The 13,534-nt window shown below is 37.6% G+C and overlaps 1 protein-coding gene across 1 annotated transcript in view; it reads left to right on the forward strand.

Moving 5' to 3' along the window:
* LOC124284713 (cholecystokinin receptor type A-like) overlaps positions 1–12,694 on the forward strand; it is a 39,150-nt gene extending 26,456 nt beyond the window's left edge. The window contains exons 2-3 of the mRNA XM_046720819.1: positions 9,110–9,496; positions 12,003–12,694. Of these exons, the coding sequence (XP_046576775.1) occupies positions 9,110–9,496; positions 12,003–12,607 (992 nt within the window). The 3' untranslated portion in view covers positions 12,608–12,694. The remainder of the gene's footprint in view (positions 1–9,109; positions 9,497–12,002) is intronic.
* Positions 12,695–13,534: the final 840 nt, after the last annotated feature.

The raw sequence follows: 13,534 nt of genomic DNA on the forward strand, positions 1-13,534 counted from the left end.
TTACACTACTATAGGTTCCTTTCTCATTTCATGAGAAGCATCTGTAATGGTTTGCTATATTGGCTATAAGACCGCAATTTATTGGCTATTTGCTTGTGTGAACGTCGCTAAAACCATTTTGTAGTGATGCTTTGATAAGACGAAGAAGATACAATTTACTAACCTGAGCGACTGCATTACATCCATGGCATATTAAAGTACTCATCACAGGAATCATGCTGAACATTATATACTCATGTCGTTCAAAACATATTCGTAAATCAAATCATCTTTGACGAAAAAAGCCCTAACTAATCACTGACCCGATCGGTTTTGCTCAGCGATAGGTTTCTCCAAAGTTGGTCAAGAGACCTGACCTTTACAGCTCAGCATAAACCCTTAACCTGAATGTCCAGCAAAGCATGGGCGATTCATAATGGTATTACCCTACACGAAGTACATATTGGTATTTTCGTAATATGGCTCGGACAATATTTGCAGCCGTTGAATGCAGTTCCAATTTATCATTTGGTCAGTAATTTGCTGAAGACATCACGGTAACTCATTCTCATCTGGTTCATTTGGCTGCATCGAACAAGGGCTGATTAGACGGAAGGGGTCAGCTTCAGAAGGTGCTTCAGAGTCTGAGATTGTCAATACTGTGTCACATCATGTGATTGATATTGTACATGCAGTCAATTTGGTTTCCTAAGGGAGCACACAAATCCCATTTATCAGATTCTCCAACCTTTCGTCTTTGTATAATGTTCCATTATTCTAATGTTTTCGAAAAGTTGAATTTGTCCTAAAAAGGTTTCTGATGAATGTGTTTCAAGTAGAAAACGAGTGATTGAGAGAGTTTTGTGCTGTTTTCGAGCTCCTTGTTCAAATACTTGCATATGTTGTGTGTCTGATGTGAAGTTGTGTGAATCCTCAAATTGATTAATTTTGTGGGTTTTGTTTAATGTTGCAAATCAATAATCCGGGACATAAACGCTAGCCTGTCATTGGTTGACGTTAGGTCACAGGGGACGAGCCTGTCAATACGGCTGTAATCAATCGTTCCTGAAAGACTTGTTTCAACACGAATGCAACTTAAAAGATATCGGGGAAAGTCTGTCTTAAACACACATTTTAAAAATATGGTTAACTTCAGTTTTTAGGTCCACGAGTGTAATGATAAATTTTATTCACAAACCGAATAAGTGTTTCAAGTTTCATTTCTCATACGCATGTCCACTAAAATGTGCAACAGGTCGCCTGGTCAAAAAAGCAAGTTCGGTATATCCCTCAGTTTGATATAATCGTGTTCGTTATAAACGTAAGATTATTCTATTCAATAATACATTATCAACGACAGATGTAGTCAATTAAAGCAGTAAGATCACAATGATGAAACATAAAGCCACAGATACTACGTTGAAGACATGTCTTTCTCCGGTATGTCCAGAATGGGTGAACCAGATTTATTGTCGTATACAGATACAGTTGATCGTAACTAACACCGGTTCCTCTGACGAATGTTCGAGATACATAAACCGTCGTGATACAGCTTGAATACAAACTTAAGCGTAAAACAACAATCGCTCTGATCCTTTAAACTTGACATTTGTTTATCAGTGTGCAGGTTTTAACGCTACTTTAAATAACTTTCAGCAATATTGAAATGTAAAAATCAGTATCAAGATAACAGAATGAAGAGATATGATAATATTTTGACCATAAAGTAAAAAATAAACGTACGACTTAGTTATGATCAATAAACTTGCGGATTTTGCTAATTTTCTGCAACAGAATTGATACGCAGATGCCTAGAGAGATGATGCGTCTATACCTGGTAAACAAAACACTGTCAATATCAAAAGTCAACCAGAATAGTAAACTAACAGGCAAATCAGATTTGTTAATACCAGGTCCCTGTTAGGGTGATAAAAACGTTAGCGTTATGTATTTTGCATCTTGGTAATAAATACATTACAGCCTCAGAATATGGACAGCGTATAATTAACAGCATTATAACGTGCTGTGTTAAAACGTTCTTAGTTAATTAAATTAAATAAATATAACATGGATGATTTAAGTTTGCTGAGACATACCTATTAGCTTGAATATTTGATAGTGATTCGTGAACACATGCTAATGATACCGTCAGAATCATCACAGTCGACTCAGCCTTTGGCGGATATTTCTAAAGAATGTGGGACGATGTATTTTTGTCGCTGTTATTTATTCTAATATTCTCCTAACAGCACATGAAAATACGATATATTATAACAAAACTAGATTTTATTATTTCAGCATACTATATATTCTCTTACATCGACGAGCCACTTTTCTTTTTCAAAGCAATTAATTCCAGTTTTCCTGTCATCCTGTCATAAGCGTTAACAATGCGCTTGTAATTGCAGTCATACGAACTGTTTAAGTACATATCGGAGAGGTAAAATGTGGTATATATAACTGACACACGTCGATTGATTACAGTTAAACGGGTTATTTAAATGCTGATAAATTAATTATCACGCTTATTTTACGTCCTGGAAAACCTTTGCCAAGGTCGTTGAAAAAGCTGAAACATGTTTGTGTACCGTTCGTGTACCACTCGCTGCAAATAGCTGCAATATTTCTAATGTGTTAAGCAATATTCACCTTTAACATTTATTCTAGCAATTTGAATAACCCGTATGGAGAATTATGAATTATATATGTGACGTTATGCCTCTTTGTATGTAAACGTTCCCAACGGTGATCGTACGGTAAGGTAGAATTACGTATGACTGGGTGTATTGCCTAATAAGGTCATCTTTTCGCAATAATCTATTCAGCAGTGATCCATAAGTACTGTAAAAAACGATCTGGACGGGACCTTTAATTTTAGTTCGTTAAATGCATTTCACTAAAATATACAGCAAGTGTCCGGAACTAAAACATTTTATAATATCTGTCAGTCCGTTGTACATTCAACGTCAGAGAAGAAACACTCTCTATTAACTGCCAAGTAGATTCCATTTGACGTTAAAGGCAAAATAGTGGTGAAAATATATTTGAAAGGATAACTAAAAATCCGCTTTCGTATGACACAAATCTATAATGAACTAAGAGTTTATTATTGTAAAATTATTTTGTCGATTCTGTTGATATTCAGAGTATATCTGATGAGTAACTCTGTAACAATGTTTAATTTCCATAGTTATTTCGATTTATTTCCCATAAATAGAAGCTGAAGTTCTAAATTGACATGACTGAGCTAAAAATGTTTCTCTTCAGACATTCAATGGATTTTATGATGGGATTTGCGGGGACAAATTATCTAAATCCCTAATTAGCCTATCTGGTAACCTCGTCAGTTTGTCCACTCGAACATAGACATGAATTCGCGTATGTTATCTCCTACCGATTAAAGAATCAATTTATATTACTGAATCCATTTATATGTATATTGACAAGATTTAGGCTTATCACAAACAATAATTGCCCTATCTGTGGCCAAGTTTAACACAAGTCTGTAGCCCTCGGGGCTAGCTTCCGACCTATAAGGATATTGGAAGTGAGAACCAAGTTGTTCATAGCCAGGAATGTCTTGACCAGCGAACGAATAGGCAGATGCTTTCGCTGATCAATATTGACTCTGGGTCTTGACAGCCTGCCCCAGAGCATATAGTGATCCAAGGCTTTTGATTGAGATAAATGTTGTGACTTCTCCCCGACGCGAATCTCATACTGCAATGGTAAAAATGCTATTGTTGGACTGGGTTAAGCCGTGACGAGACACATATTACAGCTCGCTAAGACAGCACGCCATCGGTCTTTATAGGAAATGTATCATAACTGCTTCCGCCAGAGTGCTGTGTGCCGGGCATTGATGTTGTGGTTTCAGCTCAATTAGCAGAGAGTCATTGCCTTGATGGGGCGGTAGGTTAGCCCAGGGGTTAGCGTTCGATAGTCACACCGAAGACCCAGGTTTGATTCCCATATGGGAGCAATTTCCTGAAGCCGCTTTCTGTGTTCCTGTCGTGATGATATTGCTTGAATATTGCTACAAGCGGCGTAAAACATAACTCACTCATTGCCTTTGTGCATTGCAACGACATTCACGAAGGAAATCGTCAACTACAGTAAACTAAGATTATAGGGAACTCACAGGGACCACTAATACAGTTCGTTTTAACCGGAGTTCGTTATGGACATGTCCACTAAAGTATACAGTAAGCGACCGTAACCCAAAATACAGTACGTTGTATTGATGAGTTCGTTTTAAACGTAGTTTTCAGTAATAGAAGGACCTTTTTCCAAATTCTAACTTAGCAACGATGAACTCAGCTATGGTAACTACTTATATCAATGAATTAGTTGCCAGTTCGTTATAACCGTTTTACTCTGTATGTAAATACATACATATACACAGTAAAAACGGTTATAACGAACTGGCAACTAATTGGTGGTGGCGCGTGGTCCTGTGCTCAAAGCTCAGGTCACAAATCGGTGAAGTTAAGCAGCGTCGAGCTCGGAGAGTCCTTGGATGGGTGACCGTGTTTGGCAGCTTGACTCCTGAGAGTGTCTAGGACTTGAGTCCTGCCCCACAACGAAGCACATGTGACACATGTGGTCTCACCTTAGGCAAGTGAGTTTGTTCAAAATTGTCTCTGTTCACCCAGCAGGAAAATGGGTACCCGGTGGAAAAACGTCATATGACTATAACCTTCTAGCGCCTAACAGGCAGCTTGGGTTATCCGGGGTAATAATGTGCTGTGCCTTGATTGTTAGCGCTATGCGCATACCTAGTGTGGAGTTTGGCGCTATATAAATGGACACATTATTATTATTATTATTATTATTATTATTATTATTATTATTATTATTATTATTATTATTATTATTATTATTATTATTATTATTATTAATTCCAGTTCGTTAGAACTTTAGTTCTTTAAAAAATATTCAACTAAATATACGGCAAACAACCGGGACTAGAACAACAGTTCGGTATATCAGCCAGTTCGTTATAAACGTATTTTATATTACATGTGTATTACATCAAACAAATATTCTTGAGAGGAATTCCGTTATTCAAAATTCCTTAAAAAGGAACATATGGATCGTGTAACCATGAATGTTAAAGTAACGGCAGTAAATATGTCGTTCATATTGATTGGGGCGGTGGGATAGCCTAGTGGTTAAAGCGTTGGCTCGTCACGCCGAAGACCCGGGTTCGAATCCCCACATGGGTACAATGTGTGAAGCCCATTTCTGGTGTCCCCCGCCGTGATGTTGCTGGAATATTGCTAAAAGCGGCGTAAATCCAAACTCAGTCAGTCAGTCAGTCATATTGCCTTAGTCTCATTCACACACACGTTCATTTGCCCAAACACAACGCTCAACATGTAAATCCACGCACACACGCAAGCACGAATTCACACATCTCTGTTCTAATCAGCCTCATTACCCGGACCAACATTTGGCATTGAAGAAATAATTGGTAACAAGTTAAAATGCTAAAAAAGCAAATTATTATCACCATTTTCACAAATGATTGCATGCATAGCGATGTTGAGATGTCAAAAACTATCATTCTTCTGAGGTATAATTCCTTCCTGAATTGAGGTTTGGTTCACATTTTCAAACAGCTTTGTCAAAAGTTTTGCCACAGGAATTATCTTCGAAATTTCAATTTTGGTTTATTGTCTCCTTGGAACTCTTGACTACCGGTTTGCAGTTCCTATTAAACACTTTTATTCCTGGAAGTCATTTTCTGATGGAAGTTCTTTTATTGTCCAGTATACAGTCCTTGCAAGGAATGTTCCTACATGTCTGTCTGACACTGTATGCGTTGCTGTTTTTGTAACTATTATGTCCAAATGAGTGTACGAAACCCGCTCATCAACAATCACATGAGAATTATTTGACGCAAAACTGATGATAACGGCAGCCAAACAGAGCCTATGCACGCATTTAGATTATTTATTGCGTGTGTTTCATGTATGCAATCCAGTGGAAACATTTGTTGCTTTTTACAAGATTGAAAGTACGAACTATTGTCAATGGTGAAGCCAATAATCCTGGATGCATCCTCCGGGCTTATTGCAGCACCGAGCAACATAAAATCACAGTTTGGAATTTTTATTAACATTCATTTTTTAAACGCTTTTTCACTTCTCAAATGTTTATCTGAGATATTTGACAAAAATGTGATATTTTATTGCTACTGAAAAAAACTTCTTTAAAGAAGTGATTTCCAAATTGAGACGCAGATGTTGCACAGTAATATAAAAATTGTAAAATCACCAAAGAGCTAAAGTTGTCAAAATCTATGGCTGACCACTTCTTTATAATAGTGAAATAACAGGATTGTATATATATTGTAGATAGATTAGATAGATACATAGATAGATAGATAGAAAGATAGATAGATAAATAGATAGATTAGATAGATAGATAGATTAGATAGATACATAGACAGATTAGATAGATAGATAGATAGCATTCACGTTTTATATTTACAATATGGTGTCCTAAACACACTTGGCAAGAGTTCTGATGACAAAAGGTGACATTGCTTGATATAAGTGAGTGAGTGAGTATGGTTTTACGCTGCTTTTAGCAATATTCCAGCAATATCACGGCGGGGGACACCAGAAATGGGTTTCACACATATTACCCATGTGGGGAATCGAACCCGGGTCTTTGGGGTGACGAGCAAACGCCTTAACCACTAGGCTACACCACCGCCCCTGCTTGATATAAAGTGGAAATAGCATCATAATAGTTGATCATTCGTCTGATCAAAATTATATTATAAACAAAATCATTGCCAAAATACCTCAAATAGAACACACAACGACACGACATAGAAGAGGTCAATATCGGGTATGACCACCCTTTGCGTTGACACGGGCAAGACATCAGCACACAAACAAGACACCAGATGATTGATACAGTCTTGGAGATGGTTAGCGTTAGATGTCCCGGCTGCTTCTAGTCCTGTCGTAGGCATCGCTTCATCACAACCCATACATCCTCTGTTGGGGAGAGGTCTGGAGAAACACCCTTCCAAGGCATTGCAGCAAGGTTATGCTGACTCAAAACATCTGTTGCATCACACACATCATGTGAGTGGGCATTACTCGGTTGCAACGTGAAGTCGCGTCCCTGCATTTTTGAAAGGGTAGTTTTTTAAATGGTGTCAAAATGGCATTAACAATCATGGTTGTGTTTCCAATGAATTGTCATGCCATCCCATACATTTACATTTCCAATCCCCAAAATTGTGGCAGTTTTGTATCGCTTCAGTAGATGAAACAACCGTATATGGTTTTCATGCTGACGTGACATGGCGTTTTTGGCTCTTTTTACATTAAAAAACCTCAAAGTTTGAATATCATGCCCCAAACAAGCATGCAAACATTCAAATTGCTTATCATGTAAGTTGAAATTGTGAAGCAAGATATCTTTCGAAAGATGCAATATTGGATTTTAAAATATACGTATTTTTACACTTTATATAGGCACACTTGCAGTATTGATAAGACAAAAGTCCGGTCAAAAAAAAGACATAGTTTTCCTGTCGTTCTTATATGGGTAGAGCCAGCCTCTTAGAAAACTGTACCATCCCGAAATTTCTCAAGCTGTTTATGTTCTAAAACGAAATCCAAGAGCAGCAACTCTTCATTCACTTGACCCCCTGCTGTTGACAGCTCTGAATATTTTACTCGCACTTCGATCATCTGCTGCCAGTGAGATCCCATTTCGACTGCCACATTTCACAGGGATTTTCACTAGACATGATGATTAAATTCACACTTTCCCAAGTCCACTTGTGTATCCGATGAGTTCTGTTTTTCTTTCGTTTCAACTGTACTTTCATTTCCCCAAATTGACTTGCCAGACTTTTAGAATTTTGAAAAAAAAGGTTTGATTCGGATAGTTTATATGCTTTAACGATTTCAAGTTGAAACCCTTCCGGTCGCGGTTTTCTGGCCCAAACATATTTACTTAAACAATGTTGATCGATTAGTCAGATTATTTACATTTATTCCTTATACATTAAGACCTGATTTCGACCTAATTTTCACTCTATACTTTCCCTTAATATAATAAGGATTATCATCACCTTTGTACAAGGAAGTTTTGTCAAGGGAAGCACGTGTAGGTCAGCTATCCTAAACTGCCATAATTCACCATACTTAGTTGCAACGCGTTGGCCATGGGTTTGAGGTTCGAATTTGCAACATATATAACATATAATTTATATGTAATCGAAACTCGAGTCTCATATTTGGAAGAAGGTAACCTGGGGCCTTCCATGAACAGAAACATTCTTGGTAAACTGAAATCTTGTTTAAAATAGCGTAAAACCTACTCAGTGGCTTGTTTCCAATTCAGAATTTACCGTTGGTTGCAATGTTTGGAAAATGCGCATTTTGAAAATGAATGGTTAAGAAACAATATGATTATCGGTACTTTCTCATTTCATTACGCCCTTCAAAACGATCGATAATGTTGCGTGTCATGGATGTTAGCTAATTTAACTTGCCATTTGTGCATTGCCATCGGGCCATCGATAAATGCATCAAAAATTCCACCAATCAGTTCTGTCCCAAATTATTAGGACGAAATTCTTGCAGTTCACGGGAAACCAATTTTAGATTCAGGTACGTTTTTGTACTAAACTAAACTTTCACGATTTTTACTACATCTTTCACTGAATAACAACACTATATATTTCTTTCTGGTAATAAGACTTTGTAATTCTGCTAACTCTCCGATTAGGAAACGGTACGAGTCTTAATCTATCAAACCAATTCGCCTAATAACTCTGTAGTTTCTCTGATCCCATGAGAGAATTATCACAGTGGTTTTAATCCGGACCTGTTCAGACTGCGTGTTAAACGTTGAGTAGACTCTGATTCAGAGCGCCATATCTGTGGTTCGTTTGTCAACACAAGATCATTCCTGATTCAAATGAAAATGAGTGTAACAGATTTTCTTTGTAGAGACCACTAGGATTGAAGTCTTCTGAATTTTTTTGGTATTATATTGTGGTTCTTACGCATTTTTGTTTTAACCGGTTGTATGAATAAATATGAATAAATAGCTACCAGCCGTTCTGACAATAAATTCTTTCTCTCTGCAGCAGTGTCCGTCGGTGCCAGCTGTTTCACCCTTGTCGCCATCTCATTGGAAAGGTACTACGCCATATGTCAGCCCCTCCACTCCAGATCCTGGCAGACACTGTCCCACTCCTACAGGTCTCTAGCAGTGTGTTGGATCCTGGCGGGCCTGGCAATGACCCCTGTAGCCATCTTCCAGCGCCATGTGAGTCTAGCAAGGGGAAAACACGCGTGTAGGGAGGTGTGGCCGCACGTGGACTTCGAAAAAGCGTACACAGTAGTCCTGGATCTAGGCTTGCTCATTATTCCCGTCATCGTCATGAGCGTGGCGTACGGCAGGGTCATTACGACGCTGGCTACTGATGTACGTACATCAGACTGCTGCAATTTCCAACTGCAAGAAAAAAGTGGTATGTTGGTCATGTTCCTTGTTCAGTTTTTGTCTCTACAAGAAAAATTGGTATGATTTTTCTATATTTTGTTATGTTAAATGTTCAGTTCAATTCCCTGAAAGACAGAAAGTTGTCGGGGTTCTCTTTTGTCATTATACTTGTTAAGACTCTTCTCTGCAAGAATGAAGTAGTACGTTATTTTAAGTTCCTTGTTCAATTTATTTTCAGTTCTCAAAAACGGTAACATTAGATTCTGTACCAGTTTAACGTGTGTCTTTAGCACCTGTGTTATAAGAATTGATTCTGTAGCACGCTCAGTACAAGTTTAACAGGATAGTTGATTCTCTTGCACGATAAGTAAGAGTATAATGTGGTGCCTTTATCTCAGATATAACAATAGATTCAATTCTAGATCTGTTGCACGCTATGTAAGAGTTGCTGGGACAGAATCTAAAATGAAACGTAACTCAGTGTACTGTATTTGTAGCGCCAACAAAACCTAATTCAACTGAATCCCGAGTTGACTGAAAATAAGTGACAGCATGTCTATTAATGATTCCATATTATAAGGAGGCTCTGGTAATGGCGTTATCACTACTTTCAGCATCAGGGATTTCACAAGTGCCATTAATCATGTTTCTGTGTGATCTGTTATTTTCAAACTGATGATCTGACATCCCCGGTTTGGTAAATGGATTTGACGTGAACGTGATTCTCATACAGAAGTAAAATTCCCGGATTCTTCTTGTTTGAAAGCTAGCAAACCAATGTGATTCAATTTCTATTACGAAACACTGGCATATTATTATTAAAACTGATGTAAAAATATATTAGTATCAAAGATAAACAATTTAGCTAGAGGGAGAAGAGTTAGCCTTTCACGTGTATCTGCATATTGAATTGAAATACAAGAATTTGATAGCTGTATTGCTAAACGATAATAAGTATTTCAAGTCAAAATGAAAAATTCAATTCATAATTATAGTAATGGCAAACATGTTACTGTTACTCTAAGTAAGAGTATAATGTGGTGCCTTTATCTCAGATATAACAAGAGATTCAATTCTGTTGCACGCTAAGTAAGAGTATAATGGGGTGCCTTTATCTCTGATATAACAGGAGTTTCAATTCTGTTGCACGCTAAGTAAGAGTATAATGTGGTGCCTTTATCTCTGATATAACAAGAGATTCAATTCTGTTGCACGCTAAGTAAGAGTATAATGTGGTGCCTTTATCTCAGATATAACAAGAGATTCAATTCTGTTGCACGCTAAGTAAGAGTATAATGTGGGGCCTTTATCTCTGATATAACAAGAGATTCAATTCTGTTGCACGCTAATTAAGAGTATAATGTGGTGCCTTTATCTCTGATATAACAGGAGATTCAATTCTGTTGCACGCTAAGTAAGAGTATAATGTGGTGCCTTTATCTCTGATATAACAAGAGATTCAATTCTGTTGCACGCTAAGTAAGAGTATAATGTGGTGCCTTTATCTCTGATATAACAGGAGATTCAATTCTGTTGCACGCTAAGTAAGAGTATAATGTGGTGCCTTTTCTCAGATATAACAAGAGTCAGATTCTGTTGCACGCTAAGTAAGAGTATAATGTGGTGCCTTTATCTCAGATATAACAGGAGATTCAATTCTGTTGCACGCTAAGTAAGAGTATAATGTGGTGCCTTTATCTCAGATATAACAGGAGAGTTGATTTTGTTGCACGCTAAGTAAGAGTATAATGTGGGGCCTTTATCTCAGATATAACAGGAGAGTTGATTTTGTTGCACGCTAAGTAAGAGTATAATGTGGAGCCTTTATCTCAGATATAACAGGAGAGTTGATTTTGTTGCACGCTAAGTAAAAAGAGTATAATGGAGAGTGTTAGTAAGAGTATAATGTGGTGCCTTTATCTCTGATATAACAGGAGATTCAATTCTGTTGCACGCTAAGTAAGAGTATAAGGTGGTGCCTTTATCTCAGATATAACAGGAGAGTCAATTCTGTTGCACGCTATGTAAGAGTATAATGTGGTGCCTTTATCTCAGATATAACAGCAGAGTTTATTCTGTTGCACGCTAAGTAAGAGTATAATGTGGGGCTTTTATCTCAGATATAACAGAAGAGTTGATTTTGTTGCACGCTAAGTAAGAGTATAATGTGACGCCTTTATCTCAGATATAACAGGAGAGTTGATTTTGTTGCACGCTAAGTAAGAGTATAATGTGGAGCCTTTATCTCAGATATAACAGGGGAGTTGATTTTGCTGCACGCTAAGTAAAAAGAGTATAATGTGGCGCCTTTATCTCAGATATAACAGGAGAGTTGATTTTGTTGCAGGCTAAGTAAGAGTATAATGTGGCGCCTTTATCTCAGATATAACAGGGGAGTTCATTTTGTTGCACGCTAAGTAAGAGTATAATGTTGTGCCTTTATATCAGTTTCTCCATCTCATTGAAGATCCAAACGAAAGTCGAAGAATAAATGTCAAATTATCATTTATTACTTATAACTGGTTCTGTTGCAGATTCGAATCCGCGGTTCGTCCTCCCTAACTACAGAACTCTTGAACTGCGCTTGATGAACAGGGAGTCTGTGAGAAGCGTGTCCTCCCAGTCCTCCACAGAGGACGGAGGAAGCATTACGCCTCCGTTACACAAACGGAACAAGAGGATACATAGAATCAGGCACTCCAATCCCCAGAAAATACGTGAAAATAAAATCCGAGTGATTAAGATGTTGTTCATGGTCGTGTTGGAGTTCTTCATCTGCTGGACTCCTGTGTACGTCGTGAATACATGGATGATGTTTGATTTCAGCAGTGCCAAAGAACATCTCACGCCCTTGACAAAGACCCTGATCCATCTGCTGTCCTATGTGTCTTCGTGCTGTAACCCTATAACTTACTGTTTCATGAACAAGAAATTCAGAGAAGCGTTCGTGAGGGCCTTCAGATGCATGAAGTCCCCACAACCTCTGAAGGATCGGAGGCGTATGATGATTATGCAAACAGGATCCAGGCGAAGTGATATGTTTCAGCCTATGTCTTCAACCTCAACTAGAGCCAGTTCTATACGTCAGACCGATTATGACCATATTCAGGGATCAGATGACCTCACGGAGTTGGACTGACTATCTAGGGGAAGGTCGCGAATGCGATCACTACAGAACAGTATTACAAAACCTACATCAGTGATACATAAGCTCATCCTACGCAGGCCTGACACACAAATATAGTGATCTGTTTTTGGTATTTATTTATTTATTTATTTATTTATTGGTTTAGAGGCTTAAGGTAATATACAAAGACAATAACAATAATGACATAAATCACTCAACGTTATTACTTTCGGATTTACAGAAGGAAAGTTCTTGGTAAAGAGCATCAACGCTTAAAACCTTTTTTATAGACAGACTCCATACAACACAGAATCTACATAAACAGTAATCTTTGGATATTTTTGTTCTTATCACAATCGATATTAATTGTTAATTGATAATTAAGACTAAATATTTTTTTAAGAATATGATCCCTGGAATCATTCCAATTCAATGGCGGAATATGCCAACCTTTTCAAAGACAGAAACAAAGTGTGTGGCGAATATTATATGTATGTATTCGTTAGTTAAAAGCTCAGTGCGCGAGGCCATTGTACATGGTGATTATTGAATACGACTGTCCATATTATTTTTATGATATGGGAGTAAATTCGTCGTCTCCACTGTCATTAAAACTGCTAATGCTGCCAATGTCAAGAGAAGAAATCTTTAGAATGCACGGACAGAAACGGTACTTTGGACACTATACTTTCAAAGAATTATTAATGTTACATATTCGGAGGACCTCTAAACTAATAACTGGGAATATGGATAGTGTGTTGGGAAATGTTTCTGTTTCTGGACAATGTGTCTAAGCACAGCTGTTTAAGTTATATATTATCTGGTCCCTTCACGTACTTCACAAAAGAAAATGGACCTGTTTTGTGTCAAATCCAGTAAACTGAATAAAATCTAAAAAAAGCTTCATAGGCTTGGAAACATATTTCAAAGATCTCTAAT

This window comes from Haliotis rubra, unplaced genomic scaffold (assembly GCF_003918875.1).
Source record: "Haliotis rubra isolate DU_JTF1 unplaced genomic scaffold, ASM391887v1 Scf343, whole genome shotgun sequence".
NCBI lineage: Eukaryota > Metazoa > Mollusca > Gastropoda > Lepetellida > Haliotidae > Haliotis > Haliotis rubra.